Source organism: Thermobia domestica, chromosome 13, assembly GCF_964235325.1.
Source record: "Thermobia domestica chromosome 13, izTheDome1.hap1.1, whole genome shotgun sequence".
In the NCBI taxonomy this organism is placed as follows: Eukaryota; Metazoa; Arthropoda; class Insecta; order Zygentoma; family Lepismatidae; genus Thermobia; species Thermobia domestica.
This window is the reverse complement of record NC_137466.1, coordinates 103,012,839-103,034,391: the sequence shown is the minus strand read 5'-3', so window position 1 is coordinate 103,034,391 and position 21,553 is coordinate 103,012,839. Positions and strand designations below refer to the sequence as shown.

General features: G+C 34.7%; 1 protein-coding gene across 3 annotated transcripts in view; it reads right to left on the bottom strand.

Annotated features, from left to right (window-relative positions):
• LOC145668404 (uncharacterized) overlaps positions 1-21,553 on the bottom strand; it is a 187,124-nt gene that overhangs the window by 69,626 nt on the left and 95,945 nt on the right. Inside the window, exon 1 of one of the 3 annotated variants that reach the window (XM_081736205.1) lies at positions 11,102-11,447. The exons of 1 other annotated variant lie outside the window; for it this stretch is intronic. In XM_081736205.1, coding sequence (XP_081592331.1) covers positions 11,102-11,252 — 151 coding nt within the window. In that variant the 5' untranslated portion in view covers positions 11,253-11,447. Of the gene's footprint in view, positions 1-11,101; positions 11,448-21,553 lie in introns of those variants that run through there. One more of the 3 variants, XM_081736204.1, reaches the window with a different exon arrangement.

Genomic DNA, 21,553 nt, shown 5'->3' with positions numbered 1-21,553 from the left:
TGTGTAGAGGAGGGTTACCAAAGAGCACCCACGCCCTAAGAGCGCGCAGTGCCAATTACGCTGAAGCGGTAACACACAGAATTGTTATTGCTACGCTGTTTGATGCGTCTTTGTGTGAGAGTTGATACGAAGAAAAGGGAAGTTAACGGATCTCTGCAAACAGAAAATACAGCTAAAAATAACTTTTTTGAATTCTTGATGTAATATTTTAATACTCTTAGTTAAGATGTTATTCTGATATAGCAGTTAACTACAGTACCCTTGTTGCATGGTAGAAAACATGAATGCAGATAGAATTGTTTACCATGGCTATGTTTCGGGGGTCTTGCATGTGCAGCCACATAGATGAATTTTACTCGAGTTGACTGCTGTTTCCCAAAGAGTGCGCGTTAGTGAGTTACCAAAGAACGCGCACGTACTCTTTGGGAGAATTTCTTTGATAGTGTGTGTGGGTAGCGGCATTCATATTACAGACTGTGGTTATTCTCATCAGTTACTCTCGGAGTGTAATATGATGTTTGAATGGATTGTAGAATTATTTGTAATTGTTTGTCTTCAATTCAAGCACCAACTGTAAATCATATATAAGAAGTATTTTAAATTCACAAAATTTCTTAAATTACAATAATGATGTGGTGTTCTGCTCGAAAATAGGCCTTTGGTCCATGGTAGTTTGCTATTGCCTTTCATGGTATGATGATGTCGTCCTAAGAATTGAGGAAATGATCAAAATAAAGATTCTGGAAGTGTTCTGGAGGAAGATGCTGAGCGAAATATGGCTTCGATTACGATTGTAATACAACCACGAACTAAGAATTAAAAAAGACATACACTAAAGGTGTTGTTCATGATTTTTTTTTCCAGTTGGTGGAATAATGTAATGAAACCACGAACTAAGAATTTAAAAAATCATCATTAATTTTACTCATAAAAATCATAATTTGTGGCTGAAACTAAACGAAGATTTTTTTTAATGTTTTAAATTTCGTGTACATTCATAATATAATTTTTAAAACCACATGGACGTGTAATCAAGAAATTGTTGAAAGCAAAAGCAAAATAGTGTAGAATCACCTGTATACAAACAATTGGAAGCAAACCTTAGGGTAAATTAATCCTTTCTATTTTTACATCGTTAGATAAAAATATTTTTCAGAAAATGTTATTTTTTTCCAAACTCAAGTCTTACAGTTTCATTACACCATAGAGAAAGGAAACGTTTTACAACAAGCACGCAACAAAAAGCACGTCTCTTCATCCTAAATACATCATTCCTCTTCCGAAATCAAAAAAATTGCGACAAAGTGCACGTACCAAATGTCGATCTGAAATTTTTACTATTTCTTCATTTCACAAGTTCCTTTAGAGCAAACGAGTCAGAGGAAATGTTAAGTTAAAGACAAAACTCTTTGATCATCCCGATGAACCATCCACTTCAACAAAGAAAACTGCAGCTGAGATCAACCCAAACTTCATGCACAATGTGTCACGAATTGAATGAAGAACCAATTGACGAAGACTGGATCAGTGCATTAATTGTAAACGATGGTGACATGAGCAGTGTTTCTTACGAAGGTGTTTAGATTTCAAGTATGATAGGTGTTGAGTGCGCCCTCTTAGGGACCGCAAAACGCACTCTTTGAGACACTGGTCATTAAGAGTACGCATTTGAGTTTTTTAACTTTTTAACGTATATCTCCATTTCTACATTTAGTAATAAACTTTTCTATTTCTTACAATGTAGCCTAAACTTCAATTAAAATTTTGTACAATTTATATAATTTTTGCTTCATTACTTTCGGAGCTATTTGAAAATGAATATTAAGTGCGTGCTGTTTGGTAACCTTCCTCTATAACAAAGTCCTTTAATAATTATATTTCTTAAAAATATGATATGGAGTTCGATGTCGTTGGTGGGCAATCTTAAAATAAAGTTTGTTAGATGCACTTTGAAAAATATCTTATCCAGACAGCGGTATATTGTACAAATATACGGAATCCTTATGTTTACTACGGAAATGTGCAAATCTATACGGAGCATACATTATCCATATATTACATACTTACTGACCTTTTCCCACTTAGATGCTATATCATGCCGCTGTAGGGTTTCTGACATCTAACAGTCTTCCGTATATTACACACGTGTATATATGTTACGTATATCAGCTATGTTATACATTCATCTGTATGTGAGATCCTGACCACCTATATACAATGCTTTTTTCGTACGGGAAGTATATTTATTCGGAACTCTTATACGAAAAATACGCATAAAACATACGTTCTCAGTTATACGTATATTGCATAATGTTTCATATAGTCGTACGTTAAGTCCAAAAACTACAGGATTTACGCATGTAACCTACGTTTTTCGTACGCCATATAGTTTTTCCTCGGTGTACAAACAATTAAAGCCTTTAGTTAAGCACGATTTTAATCTATAGCATGTACAATAGATCGAAGGATTAGAAGAAACTACTAGTTCACTTTAACGCATTACCCTGTTTCTTCAAGAAAATTGGGCTTTCCACAGCTTCTATGGACGCTACGCCCCTGACTTACATTCCCATCACTAGGGCAATCTACTGGAGTTATGCTTGCCCTATGGCTTGTGACGTAGGGATTAAAGTTTTATTTAGATTATTAAATTGATATGATAAAATACCTATAGCATTAGCTATCATGTTTTTTTTTATTATTATTATTTCTTAATTTAAGATATTCCACAGAATATTATGCTATCTTTGCGATGAGAATCTTTACGTAGCTAATGTAGATGGTAACCTCAGCTAAAATCTATTAATTTTATTTTTAAATATTATTGAAATGAAAAATGAAATGAAATCTTTGAGTTTTACGTCCCACAGGTTTTTCCGCAGTTATCGTCCTATCTCTAGGGATTTGTTAGGAATCAAATATTATGACAGAGTGAGGATTTCAGACAATCCTCGGGGGTTCAATACACGGAGAGTGAAAGTAGTACTGCAATAATACTGGTAACGCACATTGAGCACAATCTGAAATACGAGTACTGTAAGTTTTCTATTCTCTGGACCAGCCCCTGAAATCATAAATACTTCATTAACCTATTAGAGTTACATATAAAAAGTGGCTTCCCTATTATGAAATTCTAGTTAATTGATGTATGTTGTTACTACACTACAGTCCCGTTTAATGGGATTTCCGGGTTAACCGAATCGCTTAAAATAATATACTAGAATGTTTGAAGACATCGTGGTTTACATGGAACAACAAGATCAAATTGTGTGATAAGATTATTTAATAAGAAATTTGCAAAACAAATAAATAGAAAGGATAGTATTAGTCATAGTAATGAATAATGAGGCTTGTTTTGTAGATGTTATATTGAAAATGGTGATTAATGAACAACTTATATTTTTAATTCTATACATGTCGTTAAATGTATGTTATTACTGTTAGAAAATGAAAGACAGTAAATACTGTTAGCATATCCTACGACATTTAAAGAAACACGCAATTGCAATATTAATTGCTTTGAGTTGTAATTAAAACGCAATTCTTGTAACTTTCTTAACTCCACAGGAAAACAAATAACCAATGCGTATTCACGCAACGGCAAATATTATCTGGCACTATCTTTTTCTATGAACCAGTAATACATACAAAATCTTTATAATTCCAAATGAAACTATATACATTAAGGGGTCACTTCAAAAAAGTGGGGATAGCTGCCCCTCTTGCCCCCTAATCTCCGCCGCTGGTCGTGCGGCTTTACTTTAGCGATGTTCAGTCTTAATGTTCAGTTTTGAAAGCATCGTATGTTGCTAACAACGTCTTTTCACCAGAGGTGGATTTCTAAATAGGCTCAATATGGCTGCAACCAATAGCAGCAGGTTTTAAATGGCTAGCAAATTTTAACTTTAACAAAAAAGCAGCAAATATCGTAAAACAAAACTTGCCTATTTATTTATCCTCTTAAGACTGAAAAATACTAATAAACTAATAATATTTTGAGCTGCAAGGGTAAAAAAATTGTCGGTTTATTTCTTTTATAGTATGTTTAAAAATTATTACACAAAGATGATGTTATTTACTCGATCTCTGTGTTGTTTAAATGAAAAAAAAAATAATCACAGTGATTGTTTTGTCGTCCGCTTCATCTCTTTGAGTAGCCTATAGAAAATATATTACTATATCTTTAAAATAAAATCGAATTTCTCGTAAAATATTAGGTTTTGAAACATACTATTGAGGTTTTAAATGCCACAAAAACCCGTTTGAAGTACCATATTTTCGAACTTTTCCAAGAGGGAGCAAACCCTCGTTAACGGGTGGAAAATCAACCTTAGTCTACAGATGTCAAAACCTAAATTCAGCCCGGCTTTTCACGATGAAAATAAGTTAAATATAAAGTACTGCTTATAGGTTTAATCGAATTTTCGTTCAACTAATTACATCATCTGAAATGAAATGAATGACGTCTTTGAGTTTAACGTCCCACGTTTATGCCTGTTATGCTAAAGGAGACGGATGATCTTAGCCAAGTGAATGATGATGGCAGAATTGGTGGAGGATGTGGGAGGAAATGAGAGTACTCCAAGAAAACCCGTCCAAACTTACTTGGGCAGGGATCGAACCAGAGACTCAACACAGCAAAGGTAAACGCTCTATCAATGAGCCACCATGCCCTAAAGCATCATCGCTCCTATCAAATTCGGTGAAACGGGGCTCTAGTGTAGTTCAACGTTTTAATACTCTAATGGAAATATTAATTTTCTTTATTAACTTTCCATATTTTTTTATTTTGCCACAATTTCTTTCTCGCACCAAATATCTGCCAACTGTTTTTTCCTTAACTGGGTAAAGTGTGTATATGGGCTCATAATACTCTTCTTATTAGACCTAATTTAGTGATTGTAATTAGAGTAGATAATACATAAACATAATACTCTTTACTATTTAAGGGGGCGCGGTGGCTCAGTGGTAGAGCGTTCACCTCCGGTGCTTGGGGTCCCTGCTTCGATCCCAGCTCGCGCCGTGTGGACTTTGTGGTGGACAAAAACCGTGCTCGTGGGTTTTCTCGGGATTCTCCCGTTTCCTCCCATTTTCTTCATTCCACCATTTCATTCATTTCTCATCATCACCGTTTCCTTTAGCCTAACCGGTATAACCGTGGAACGTAAAACTAAATCTTTCACTTCTTTACTATTTAAATAATAATATCCGAAAAATTTGTTTAAAATGTGTATTTAATAAGAATTTTAGGAATTATCCCAAAAAAATGGATCAAAATATTGCGGTCTTGGCCAAGAATTTTAGGAATGATCCAAAACTGCATCAAAAGATTGCAATCTTGGACAATAATTAGTTTTTGGATTAAGGTCCACAAATTTTTTGAGCCACCCGTAAATCAAGTATTCGTATTTTCTACAGATTAAGCACATCATACTGTGTTAGTGATAGTTTGGGTTTGGCTACACTATATGTAGTTCTCCAGATATAAGGCCTACAAGAATTTATTTATTGCATATTGGAACTTTTGATGCATTTTTTGGATCAGGGGCCACAAAATTTTTTGAACGGACCCTAAATCGAGTTTTCGTTTTTTTTTTTTTTTATTTTACGGAATAAACACATCATACTGAGTTAAGTGATAGTTTGGGTTTGGCTACACTATATGTAGTTCTCCAGATATAAGGTCTACAAGAATTTATTTATTGTATATTGGAACTTTTGATGCATTTTTTGGATCAGGGACCACAAAATTTTTTGAACGGACCCTAAATCGAGTTTTCGTTTTTTTTTTTTTTTTTATTTTACGGAATAAACACATCATACTGAGTTAAGTGATAGTTTGGGTTTGGCTACACTATATGTAGTTCTCCAGATATAAGGCTTACAAGAATTTATTTATTGTATACTAGCAGCGTTCACCCCGCTTCGCTGCGGTCACCCCGGAACGCAATAAACTTTGTTACTTAGATAATTTTTACTTTTTCGCTTTCAAATTGCAGTAAATGTTAAAATTATAGCGCCTGTCATTTATGTTAACCCGCCGAGTCACATGGTCATGCGGGTTGCATATAAATACGTTTATTTTTACCTATGATGAACTAATAACAAAGGATTTGTACGTATGGACACTTGAATGGTCAATTATCTCAAGACACTGGTAATTAAAAATTAAAGTGATATGATAAAAACCATCTAGGGTCCAAATCATAATAACCCCCCAAAAATGAAAGAAATTGGTTCAGCCGTATTAGCGTGATGAGTTCACAAAGGATTTGTGCGTTCTCTTTTATATATATAGATTGGAACTTTTGATGCATTTTTTGGATCAGGGGCCACAAAATTTTTGAACGGACCCTAAATCGAGTTTTCGTTTTTTTATTTTATTTTACGGAATAAACACATCATACTGAGTTAAGTGATAGTTTGATTTGGATACAGTAGTTCTCCAGATATAAGGCCTATTTTTTTATTGTCTGAAATGTATTGGATATTTTGATCCAAAAAGAAATAAAATGAAAGATATGGATCATCGCACTAAACTTTCTAGCTCCCACGTATTAAAGTAAATCATATGCTCAAGTTATTTGTGAAATATGAACAAAATTATAATAGGCGTTTTCCTAAAACTACGAAAAAGCTCACTCTCAAGACTGGTTTTCCATTTAAAATGACATGTGTCATATTGTAGGGTTGTTACTGTGTTGTAGAATGTGAACAATATTTTCGAGAAAAATGTCTGATAAAAACTCATCCCAAGGATAAACTTCACCTTGTGTATTTTTTTCGGAAGGAACTACTTACGCCATACTAAGAGGCTTTTTGTGAAATATCAAAATCATCAAAGCAGTTTTTAAGAAAACCATCCAAGAAAAGACGTACCACCAAGATTTCTTCCTTCAGACACATAAAGAACGTTCAAGCATCAGTGGGAATTCTCGGGTTCTGGCACTTGTTTTGTGTCCTTTCTAACTTAGATAGTTTGTAAATCCATTGTGTATGTGTGTTATTTCTCTCACCACAATTGCCGTCATTCAAATCTATGGACAACATTTTATCTATGATGTCATTGGGGAATTATCAAGAAATTGTGTAAAACTCGCTGAAAATATGTGTATTCTCCCTTTCTATCATCTGTTCCTGGCTGTTTTGTACTTTCTTTCCTCTCTATTTTTTGAAAGGGATTAAAATTATTTTAAAATAAAGCATCTTTTACAGAGATGTAAATTGCATTTTTTTTTTCTATTTATGTGGCACATAATTACGCATTGCAGTCTAGAGGAACCATAAAAAATTAGGGAAGAAGGCTCCCTAGTTGCTTAGTTGCGAGCCTATGGGAGACTAGGATTTGATTCCCGGTTGGAGCATATTTGGTACAGATCCTATGTTTAGCTGTAGATCCATTTCTCATATAACCTTGTTGCTGAAAGGGGCTAATTATCATCAACAACAATTAATAATTTTGAAAAATAAACACACTGCTGAACAAGACTGCACTTATTTAATATAAAAACTCATTTACACGTGACGTTTCGATTTTCTAGCCAAGATCCTCATCAGACGTACACTCTGGATGATGATCTTGGCTAGAAGATCGAAACGTCACGTGTAAATGTGTTTTTATATTAAAAAGTGCAGTCTTGTTCAGCAGTGTGTTTATTTTTCTGATTTCATTCGCAAGACGTTGACTATGATTGTGTGTCAGTTTAATAATTTTGAGTTAGAAAAACTCAATTACTGTAAAATCATAAATTAAAAAGGTCGACATCACACCTTCTACATAGATACGTACTGATAATGACCAATATAGTAATTCTTCAGTTGTACTTGTTACACCTTGTACCTTGTTACAAAGTCACCAGGTGTTCAAAAAAATACTATTTTGTTTTGATTATTTGTGTATTAAGTATTTCTGTGATTTTATTCTATTTCTAGTTATGTCTGTTCCTATAGTTTACCCTTTGTATAATATATATTTCAGTGACAAATCCTTTGAATAAAATGAGAGGTGAAACGAGAAGAAAATTTACAGTGGAAGACATCATACGTCGCAGTATAGGGTACATTATGATTTTATAAAACCTATGTGGAACGTGCCCCCACCCCTCAAGAGAAAAAAGGATAGGAAACATAGGCATAAACAATTTTTGGTTCTATTAAATGTATTCTTGGAGTTACGTTGGATTATAATTTAATAAGGATTACTACTAACCTGTAACACTGATGCATTTGTTGCCAATGTTTACTTGTAATTCAATTGTAAAATCTCATCCTGTTGTCTAAAGTCCTTAGGCTGTGTATACATTTATTTTTAACTGGTAAATCTTTTAGCACTGATGCCTAGTCTTCGAAGAAGATAAGTTTATAGTGTAGCTGAATAGTTAATAGTCATTCAGTTGGATGGTCGGCGTAACAGCTCCTAGCATGACGGCTCTAATTTTAGTAAATTACAATTTGCTATAAACTAATTCATATAGTTCTCATTTGCTTTACAATAAGGCATCAAAATCTTTGGTAATCAAACTTGCGAGTATCATATTGAAGATATGGGTTGTGAATATTCAATTAACGTATAGAAATTATATTAATCGTAATTCTATCCGCACCTCTCTTTTATAGTAATTTTTTTCTGATTCGAATTAACAATAATTATTTTAACTGCAATGATATATTATTATTATTATATTGATAGGTAGAGGTAGTTGTGTTTCGAATTTAAATTTCTGTTCTTTCGGCATCTATGGCCATTGATCCCGTCATGTATGAGGGATGACGTTCCTCGGTGAACACTCTATCCAGGGAAAGGGAAGGAAGAAAGAATTGGGGAAGGAAGGAAGCGGCCTGACACCTATACGTTAGGTACCACCCCGGCATTCACCTGGTATGAATGAGGAAAACCTCATTCAGAATGGCTGAAAGCCTTTTTTTTTTATTTTTCGATCGAGTGACATCCAGTTGTGTTTTATAACAAGCAAACTCGCAAGATACTTGCTATCTTTCTCATCAAATTTATAGACAAAATTATATTTAAAAAAAAAAAAAAGAAAAAACAAAACGAAAAAATTTTCATTTTAAGTTTAGAAAACCAACTGTTGGTCATCTATAGCAAGTTTAAGCTTTAACTTTTAAAACCGTTAGTATTGCTATGTAATTTAGAAACATGACTATGGTGTTTGTGTTGCAACAATTTTAACCTCATTTTTGTTCGGAGAATGATATAGACTTTCTTGTTCAGGGATTCCTATTACTTTTGGTTGGCTAGACTCCAGTTCGTACAGATCCCTCTCAGCACCGAGGCTATATGAGACGTGGATTTACAGTTTAAGGTGGAATCTGAACCACCACAATATATTCAAATATCAAGGCTCTTCCAACTAGAATTGAACTCGGGGACTTTATACCATAAAAGATGTCACTAGATCAGTAGAAAGGATTATTATTATTATTATTATTATTATTATTATTATTATTATTATTATTATTATTATTATTAATATTATTATTATTGTATAAGCATTAAACTAATTTTTGTTAATTTTCCGAAACCGAAATATGGTTTACTTTCGTTACAAGAAAAACAAATAATAAATGCGAGTGAATTTAGGTTAAATTATTGATGAAATCAGAATGTAAGGATACAGAACAATCCTGACAAAAACCCAAGATCATAAAATTAATTAGGAAATCCCACGTGACGTAGTACCAGGTATTAAATTCGGGAGAAGTCAAAAGTAGCTGAGCTTCTCACCTAGTGTCGTCCACGAGACGAGAAAAATGACAATTCGAGACGAGACGAGAAGCACACATTTTAAAATCTGAGACGAGATAATAGACGTAATAATTCACGTCTAGTTTCCAAAACGAGGCAAGAAATGTCACATATCTTGTGGGCAACACTTATTCACCCAAGTCTTAGGTGTCAACCCGTGTTACTTGATTCATAGTAGGGGGGCGCGGTGGCTCAGTGGTAGAGCGTTCACCTCTGGTGCTTGGGGTCCCGGGTTCGATCCCTGCCCCCGCCAAGTGAACTTTGTGGTGGACAAACATCGTGCTCGTGGGTTTTCTCGGGGTTCTCCCGTTTCCTCTCACTTTCTTCATTCCACCATTTCACTCATTTCTCATCATCACCGTCTCCTTTAGCCTAACCGGCATAACCGTGGGACGTAAAACTTACAGATTTCATCTTATTTCATTTCATTTGATTCATAGTACAAACACTATAATTTGATAAAGTGATTTTTGCGAACAGAATGAAGAATATTTATCAATGTTAAAAGGTAAACAAGTTATCACACAATATACTCTAATAATAAATTTGGTTTAAATGTTGTTATGTCACACGATTCGTGAACCTCTGGTGATACGGAAGGATTATCATAACTTCTAGATAAAATTAAAAAAAAAAAAAAAGCATGGAATTTTATATCTAAGTCTACAAGACAAGACGAGAAAACTTTATTTCTCGTCTCGAGGACAACATTACCTTACCAATTGTATGGAAAGAGCCGTGACTCCCCACCAAATAGTTCAGTTAAGTATTCATATTCTATATAAAAATACGTCTTTTACAGGAACTGGTTGTTTACTTCTCTTATTCCCCCTCTGGATATTCCACATATACAGTATTCATTTAATATTTAATTTATTAAGCCCAATTACTGAAATAAGACTATATGATTATAGCAGTGGCGTACGCAAAATTTCATCAAGGTTGGGTTCAAATGCTCAAATATATCCTTTTAGGACAAGTATATATATATATATATTTTTTTTGTATATACATATTAATATACCGGTAGTATTTTTTAAATAATAATATCTTGTTCAAGGGTATGTTTAAAACCCAAAACCGACCCCTGCGTACGAAACTGGAGTTAAAGTTACCTGATACATTTAATTCCTGGGTTGAACCAAGAACCCTTCAATCCGCAAGCGAATGTTATATTACGGGGCCACTGCACAACTCAGATACTACTACTACTACTACTACTACTACTACTACTACTACTAATAATAATAATAATAATAATAATAATAATAATAATAATTTATTTTTACTTGTGTAACTTCCCGCAAGATTTACCAATAACGATAATAAACTTACCTGTAGGAGGTGGCGGTATAAGCAAATTATTACATCCCCGAAAGAGATGAAAAGGCGAAAAGGACGGCATTGTACTCCCGCAATTCACATGAGTTCCCATTCCTCCGTCAGCGGCAGAAACAAATTCGGCAAAGTGTCCACACACACACATTCAACAAAGAACCACTGACCGAAAAAAAGAGAGACGAGGCGAGCAATCTCTACAGAGAAGAACTAACAATACTGTTCAATATTACGATTAGTACTCTATCTCCCGTATATAGACAATATAACATGTGTGTATACAAATTATAAGGAAAAAAATGGAGAGAAGTATATATTTGTCTTTCTCCCTCTCTTTCAATTACATACCCCTCCCCCAGGTACCCCACCTTACATTCTGTTTGTCGATCCAGTAGCGCACCTGTGAAACGGTATATAACTTGGTATAAAACTTGTTACGGAACCGCCTTCCGGTGCGTGCGCTATACTACGCGATCCTTCATTGGTCGTCCCTGTTGCATGTTTTCTACACTGGGAGGGTAGGATAACGAGTTAGGCAACCAATGCTTTTTTAACTTTTTCCTTCAAAAAGTCGTCAAGCAGTCTCCACCACACTTCATTACATGTAAATTGTTCTCTCTCTCTGTCTCTCTCTCTCTCTCTCTCTCTCTCTCTCTCTCTCTCGTGTGTGTGTGTGTTTATGCTATGGTTTTCTTTGCCTTATATCTTTTTCTCTTGTTTTTTGTTGTTGTTATGTTTGTCGATCGCGATTTTGCATGTTTAACTTATAGCGTAGGCCTATGCTCGTAAATATAGAAAAATGATAACTGGTGGTATTGTGTCCGTAAAATCAGGACAGGTCGAAAAATAACTAGAATTGGAATGAATCTACTCTATAACATGACATACTGATGATACAACTGAATAGCACGAAGAAAGGATTGAAAAAAAAATCGAAACTAACTTTCCAGTTTTACATCCCTCGAGTACGCTCTTCAGGCTAAAGAAGACAGATGGCTAGATATTGTGAAGGAATTGATAGAATGAGAATGTGGAAGCAAACGAGAGAATCCCAAGAATTCCCTTACGTACGATGCTGTCCACCACAAGGCCCGGGATCGAACCAGGGACCCCTGGCGCCAGAGATGACCGTTCTAGCATTGAACCAACGTGTCTCCGATCCAAATTTATTTGCTAAAAAATAATGACATGGAAGATGGCTTATTGTTATATTATTATTATTATTATTATTATTATTATTATTATTATTATTATTATTATTATTATTATTATTATTATTATTATTATTATTATTATTATTCATTGTTTCATTCATGAACATTATTCATAAATTGTTTCATTCATATTTAACTGGAGGAACTCAATATGTCATTTTAAATAATTTTAAATCTAAGCAATATATAATATAGTTTAGAGTACGTCAAGGATCAAATTTGGGTCCTTTGCTTTTTTTTTATCTGAGATTTTAAAATACACTTTATGTTTAATATTCGTGTATGACGCCAAATAATACGAAAAAATCCACACATAAAAATGATTGTAGTATATTGCAGTTGGATATTAATAGACTTAATGAGTGATGTAGGAGAAATAAATTACAGTTTAATATTTCTAAATATTTTGTGTAGCGACTTTTGTTTATTTATTTGTTATTTTTGTAAGTGGTATAATATTTGAGTGAATATCGATTAAGAAATCAAGCATTAAAAAAGAAAGAAATTTACAGAAGATCTAGAAGTATGGTTTGATACAAATTTGAAATTTAAACATCATATGAAGGTAATAACTAATGAAGTTTTTAAAATGCTGGGTTTTATTGAGAGGTCTAGTCATTATTTTAAAAATGAAGAAACTATATATTATCATCTATAATACCTCTGTTCGATCAAAAGCTGGGATATGCACAGTGGCGTCTCGTGAAATATATATTTTTTTTTTTTTGGTAGTTCACAGCCGTTAGAAAATTCTAATTCTAGAATTCTTTCAATATTCTAAATATGAAAAACGATATAATCAATGAAAGTAACCATATATATATATATATATATATATATATATATATATATATATATATATATATATATATATATATATATATATATATACAGTGAAACCTCTACTAACGGACACCTCTATAAAGCGGACACTCTCTAGTATGAACACGGACAGTCTTTTCTGTCTTTTATAGGTATTATTTACCTCCGTATTACGGACAGAGCTTGCATCCCATACCGACCCAAGCTGTTTTAGACACAAAAGTGATTGATAGTTGCCCGCCGTTAGGGATGACACGTTATGCTACTGTCCCGTTGGAGTCTCTAACCAACCAGAAGTCAAATTTAGTACTTTTTGCCCTCAGGTATATATACTGTCTCAAAAAGGACACTTCAGGAGTGCAATTGCCCAACAAATTAAAGCGCCATACAGAAAACGAAGGAAGTACTGATAAGTGTAAAGTGCAGAGAACTATAACATGTTATTTCCATGTTGTGCCCCGAACATAGAGTATTGGATGACAGAGGATAATGCAGGTAATATTCGAAAATACGTGATTCATGCAAAAATATTTTTTTCTAATTACATATTACCTTGGTCACTAATTTACATAACAAAATAATGAAACCTCTTGAAGGCGGACACCTCTCTATAGTGGATAATTTTTGATTCACCACGGCTGTCCGCTTTAGAGAGGTTTCACTGTATATATATATATATATATATATATATATATATATATATATATATATATATATATATATATATATATATATATATATATATATATATATATATATATATATATTTGCATGTAATAAGAAGTACCCATTCATAAACAAATGCTGCATTTCACCAGTGAAATCACTTCTGATGTTCTTCTGTGCAATCAACTTGTCAATAACTTCTGAAGTTTAGTTTTTACATTGTACATAGTTTGTACATTTTTAGATTCACATCTTTAATACTATAGCTAAAGCACTGAGACTATTTTGAGCTACGGTACTCCTTTAAATGCTTTTATATTCTTTAATATGGTAAAAACAACTTTCAGTGTCTGAAGTCAACGTCGGATTATTTACTGAGATTTTCATTAATTTTGTTGTATATCATTATTTTTCTACAGCCTCACCACCAATGTCACGACAATATACTAAATGGAATCTGTATTACACTCCAAATGTCTGCTATCTTGTATATTTGAACTTTCAGGTGTCCTGTTTTGTGAACTATTAACAGTATACAAAAAACGTGTAATGTATCAAATTATTATGATAGTTGCAGAGGCACCTTTAATTACCTGCAGCTTTGTCCAAGTAGTTTTGCATTGTTGTCTCAATACACTTCATGATTGTTCATTTTGTATTTATGTTCTGTGTTAGAGGTTAGACTATATCAGACGAGATTTATAGTTTAAAAAGATTACTGTGATGTGTTTGACTCTCTCCTACCTGAAATTGAACCCGGAGTCTGTCCACCAAAAACGTACACTAGTCACTATAGAAATGAGGAGGACAGGACATTTCATTAAATCAACCAAACCACGGAAAACACCAGAGTTACTAGAATCTTCGGACTCCTAATGAAGACATACAGCATATTCAAACACCTCTAAATCTGATGCAATCAATCAAAAGTGAGCGAATGTGACTTTTTTTTCTACAAGATCATTATGAGTCTTAATAGAAATGACCGTGCGAATGAATCGTGATAGAATATTTGACGTACTTACCATCCAGTCGCGCACCCAGAAAATTTTGTTGGATGAGTCCAAAGTTTGGGAGGGAGTTCAATACTATAAGACACTACATCTATGTACGATTGATCCGATGTAATTCTACAGCCGCAAAACGATATTTAACTTTGTCAAGTTCTGCCATCTATATTCTATGTAAAAATATAGAATTAGATTCTTTTAAGAAAAGTTGTACAGATGAAGTACAACGTCAGATCTTTAGGCTACATCAGTCATTTCTCTACTAAACAAGTGTAGTTTTATTTAGTATTATGAAAGAGTACAAATGTATGTCGAGTTAAGAAGTTTTGAGGGAAGATCCGAACCCGTTACATTCTCCGTGTGTGTGCGCCCCTGGTGCTCACCAGGGGCGGATCCAGGGGGGGGGCGATCGGGGCGATCGCCCCCCCAGAAGAGGAAACTTTTTTATTTTATATATATAAATAAAACCCATCTCAAAGTTTGGAGCCCTTAAAAGTAGCAGTATGACAAGCCATCGCCCCCCCCCCCAGAAGTCGGTCCTGGATCCGCCCCTGGTGCTCACACTAGTTAACTTCAGCATAATTATAATGTGTTTATTACAGTTCTCATGCTTCTTTACTTTTTCAATCAGATATCGCAAATATATTACACAATTCAGCTCCACTGCTAATACCCTTCATATAAGACGCGAGAAAAGCAAAACAATGATAATTTCATTTCATAAACTATCAGCCATTTATTGTTTTAAATTAACTTTGAAACTTCGACACAGTTTAGTTTTCACCTCCAGATGATAGTTAACTTTGGTCGGTATATTCTAACTTCTTTCTAAATCTATCAGTGCACTAGAAGATATACAGTAGTTTTGCAATCGCTCAACAGAATCCTCTACAAAATAGGGATATTTAATATAATCCTCTTCAAAATGGTGTGATTTTCCTTGCAAGAAATTTTCCGAAAAATGCTTTCGTATCGAACAAGCCTGATTCACTAGTATTGAGAAAGTATTTTAGGAAGACCTAACACTACAAACTTATCAAGAAAGGTATACGAGAGTATACGGAATATATCCACCTTATAGATATTGGGGAGACCGGGGCTGGTTGTCACAGTTTTTGTTTTTTGGAATGTAACACCACAGGAAAGAAAGTTAAGAAAGTACCGATTGTTCTGTGTTAAATTTGGTATCTCCTTCACACACTACCATGGTTTTCATTGATAAATGTTATTACGAAAGAGGCATTTTTGATGTTTGAAAAATGTTTTCCGTATGTGACAACCTGTCCCGTCTCTGGGTTGGTTGTCTCACTGAACAGGGTCGGTTGTCCCAGCTATTTTAAATAGAAAATACAGTAAATTTTAACTTCAATTTGGTTGGAAGTATTATGAGGTAACTCCATTTGTGATTCTGGTCGATTAGTTACATACGATGGTAGGAAGTCGGCTTCAGAAAAAAATATGTTCATTATAACGGTTAATACCAGTGCACTAAAACCAGATTGAACGTTTGCTGGTGTCATAGCAAGGAGATAAGAAGAAGCCATTATCTTAAGGATGAAATAAATAGTCATCGTCTTACCAGGATTGTTGAGCGTGCAAGAGTCACAATGTACTGTTTTAGTGGTTCAAACACAGTTCAGTCCAAGAGCTGTAGGCGATGGGAACAATAACATCATTACACCATGTTCCTTTTCGAATTCAAGACCTACAATGCTTAGGTAGGAAATGTGGTTGTTCAGGAGCAACAAAACTGTTTTCTCAGGTGAGCGTCGAATTACAGAAACTAAGTGTTGAAGAAATGTAACAAAAAGTGATTCCGTCATCCATCCAGACGGGTTAGCACATCCCTTGAAGCCTGGAGGTTTACCTGCAATTAAATGATCATTGAAGTAAATATGCGGAAAGACAAAGAAGGATGGTATATGATTTCCGACTGCCGAAACTGCTGTAGCTAAAGTTACTAAGTTTCCACTTTCTGCCGAAACCATGGTTCCCACATGCTTGAATCCTCTTCGAGCGATTACTTTGTCTGATTTCTGCACTTGTTGCTCCTTTCATCTATATTCCAAATATCTTGCGGCAGAAACTTGTGCCTCTTCAAGACGCCAGAAAGATTGCGAAAAAACCGTTCTACCTGTATATTTGTGGGATTGAACGCTGAAGGACTTGCTAAACTAGTTGTCTCTGGTATACGAAGAGCTAGTTTAGGATGCCTCTTAAAAAAAAAAACAGTCAACCAATCTGTACCAGTCATTTTATTTTTATGCCAATTTGACGGCATTTTAAAGTTATTTGCTTCAGCAACTTAAAATGCCCATTTATGAGCTTCTCTTGTACTCAATCTAAAGTAAATATCGGCTGCACGTAGCAAGTACGAAGTTAATTGTTGTTCTGCGGCATCTGGAAAAACTTGGCGGTTTTTATGTATCCAACGGATATTGTTGGTGCCGATACATTCTTATCACTAAGATCACTGTCGGAGATCTTCTGTACCTATAATTCACATTAAAGTCTGTGGCAGTCTGTTAAATTGAACGTTCTTCCAATTTAACGCTTTTAGCTGCTGGTAACATAACATCGGACGGGACTTCTCCTTTGTTGGTTGATATTTTGAAATTCCGAACCATTGTGCTCTGGAAAAAAGTCACGTGAAACAACCAACCCCATTCAGAACGTGACAACCAATCGCATTCAGTAGGTGACAACCAAATCCACACGCCATATTTATTTTTTGTACGACCTCCATGGGACATAGAACAAGATCCAAGAAATATAAATTATTAGCATTATAGCATTATGAACAAACATTTATAATACCTTATTGAAACTTCCAAGCTTCCTAGATGAAAAGCAAAATACGACGCACAATCTAAGCCACAAAAATTACTTTAACCCTTTCAAAACACTTTTTATTGTCTCACACAAATACTTCTGGCGTCTTCCTCCTACAACTAACTCACAATGCACTCTGGATAATTACACGTCACCGAGGAGAGGCACAGATTCATTCGTCATCTATAAAAAGTTATTGCTGTTGTGACAACCAGCCCCGGTCTTCCCTATATATATAGTTCAGCATATATTTGTACCTGAGAGCATGAAGTACGTAAGCCCAATTTTAGCGAAAATGAGTTAAAATCAGCTTTGTATATCTTTCGGAGGTCTTCAACGAATGTTTGGTTTTATTTTGTTCTATACGAGTTGATGACGTAATTAACCAAGTATATAATGTAGTATGTCCAATATGTATTTAGTGCTTAAGTAAGTGTTTTTGCTATTTTCTGAAAAACAAGGATTTGTAACTTACGCACTTCATGCTCTCAGGCATACGCGCCGACTTGAAGAAAATATTGGGGGGGCCAAAACAATGAATAAATATATAATGATATTCAGCAATTTTCTACCAACTGCTGGATAAAGGCCCCCTTCCCTCCAGATCTCGGTCTGCTGCATCCGCTCCGCTGCTAAATTCATGACCTAAGTCAAATTTGTGTGAACGCATTAAAACAAATTCAAGCTCAAATTCTGGGAACTTCACTGCACCACATTGATCTTCACTTCTCATATTAGTGCTTCCATAGTGTTGGTTAAAGCTTCAGTGTCTATTAACTCTTTTAGGATTTTTGGTAACTTTTGTTACCATGGCGTACTATGGTCTTTGACCTCTTATTTAGGTTCTATAACAGGTACTTAAATCGTTTTTTTATTAGTCAAGTCAAGGATGCACCAAAGAACACCCCAGATGCGTTTTGGAACCAGATGGTTAACTTGGCTGCGTCAAGTGGATGCGGAAGGGCGTGACTTTTTTTTACTTTTTCTTAAGGCAAATTTCAAAAATATTTCACGCCAGTAGTTTTCATGATATCAGATTGGAATTGTATGTACCTTTGGACATTTCTCAAATTTTTCTGAGATCTCCACGTGAAGCCGAGTCCGGGCACGAGGGCCGCAAATGTTTCGAGGGGCTGATTTTTTTTAGAAAAAATTCAGTTTTCCCGATTTTTCCGGTTCTGGAATAAGATACGTACATGTGTGTGGCGCCGTTGGAAAGGGCTTGTTATACTAAAGAAAATAACGTTTAATCCATGACTCTAGCCTAAATAGTAATGACGCAGTAAATTTTTATAATAAGTATATGCGTATGTGTGTATATAAAGAGAGAGCCTAAATTCAGACTTTCAACAATTTTTCTGCCCTTTGTTTTTAAGATACAAGATTGGAATTTTGCACACGATTATGTACATAATAATGTATTTTAAGAAAAAAATATTCAGATCCCTACGTCAACCCAGGCCTAGGCCAGAGGGGCAAAATATTTTGGTTGGATTTGCAAAGATACTTCTGAGTTTTCCCCTAATTATCTGGTTTAGGTGTATGATACGGGTATGTGAGTGATACCGTTAAAAAGGGCTTATTATCCTGAAGAAAATGGCGTTTGAACCATGACTCTAGGCTAAATAGGAATGACGCAGTACAGTTTTAAAAATATTTTATACCTAGGTATATATAGAGGAAGTTCGGGTATTATGGAATACCAGTTTTGTTTCGCTTTTAACTCAGTTAATAATTGCACATTGAAACAAAAAGGAAAACAAGTATACGCCTTACATATTTAGCTTTATTTATGTATATCTTGATAAAGAAGTTTCGTTACAGGGGTGGGTAAAATGTACGTATAATTTGTAAAGAAACAACTTTGGAGGGTAATATGAAATAGTCGGGTAATATGGAATACAAATGCTATATAGAAAAGAAAAAAGGTTTTCTGTTGAAAATACAATGAATATAGTAAGAATATATGAAAATTCTGAATGTCAAGCCATTACTGATTGTGATTACTTGCAAAAGTCATAAATATAATACTCTGCTTCAGGATCGGCACAGTCATTGTGTGCTCACATTAAACATGATGAACGCTGGACCCAAGCTCACCCCTTGTATCATGAGAAAATTTGCTGTAATAAAAAATACACTTAGCATTGTTGTCATCATAAATGTATGTTTAATTGCCCAATACCGATAGATATTTTTGTAATCGGAATACCATACGGAATACGGAATATCATGCTTTTCTTGCGGGTATTCAATATTGCCCTCCACGCCAGCTTGCAAACGAAAGAGCTGTTAAACGCATTCGAAGGCGTATAGAATAATGGCGCTTATCAAACTACCACTCTGTATATCTAACGTCATAGTAAATAAAGAATTGTTCTATTATATTTCAGTAGGAAAGTACAGGCTGTAAACCACTTACCTGTAAAAGTATTCCTGAATAAGAAATCAGATTTTCACGTCTACCAACACAACGAATGTCACAATCACATGGAGACTAATTGTAGAACATCATGGGGACGTGAGGTAGTAGTTTCTTTCCTCTCCGCTTGGAAGCAACACATCACAGGCGAGGTAATAAGGTATTCCATATTATCCGACTATTCCATAATATCCAAACTTCCTCTATTTATATACATATATGAAAAGATGGGTCAGCTTCGGGCTTTCAAAAATTTCTCCCGACCTCAGTTTTCAAGATACAAAAACGAAATTTTGCGCACGTAATATGTATATAACAAGATTTTTTTAAAAGATCCAGATCCCTACGTGAACCCAGGCCCGGGCCAGAAGGGCACAGAAATTTCGATTTTTTCCCGAAAAATCTCATTTTTTTTTCAATTTTCTTATTTCTGGTGTATAATACGGACAAGAGAGTGGTACCGTTGAAACGTATGATCTATCCTGAGAAAAACGAGGTATGAACCACGATCCCACGATAAATAGTAAGGAAGCAGTAGCTGTTTGAGTGAAAGTCTAAAATTTACCTCAAATAATGGAAATCCTAAAAAGGTTAAACGCCGATTTGAAAACGGAGGTTTTTATCGAATAAGAAGGCTGTTCCTAATATTGAATTAAAGGCACGACGTAATTTACGACAGAAATTCTTGCTCCTCTTTGGTAATTCTACCTTAACTGGATTATATTGGGGGGGCGAGGACCCCACCTTTAAATATTGGGGGGGCCAAAAGTGCCCTGCCCCCCCAAAGTCGGCGCCTATGCTCTCAGGTACAGATATTTACTTTAATTGAGAGATGTAATGGAGGTATAAAGAGGGGTATAAGCTATAGTTTTGAAAACGGTCGCGCGTGTACCTACCAAAAATTCTAACAATACATAGCTGATGGAAATTATGGAAAAGAAATAATAAATACTATGAAACACGTTTATAAATCAATCAGAATATAATCACGCAACACGTTTTCACTTATGCTACTTTGCAATACACTGAGAGAATAACGTTTCTGCGCATAAAATACAATCTCCGAAGTAAGTCCGCACCCCACCCCACCTCAAAGGAAAAATTTGCGCGTTATATTAGAAATGTTACAACTGAACGTACGTTACTGCAAATAAAAATAGTTATCTTTTTCTATTTTGCATGTGTTAAAAATTAATAGAAAAATCAATTTCAAAATTTTCTTTATGTTCCCACAATACAGAAGGTGAGATTTTACCACTGTAGTAACGTCACCAAGTGCAGTATGTTTCGATAAGCTATTCGCTTTCCTTACAAATTTAGGCGGGAAAAACCGTAGCCTAAAGAAAGATCAGAGTTTATATGTATTTCAAAATAAGTCTTAAAAATAAATTAAAATTTAATTTTGTTCTACGTTAACTTAAGAATCTCTGGGGAAGGGTTCTAAACCTCCCATTCCCCTCAGTACGAACCTCGGAAAGCCGTA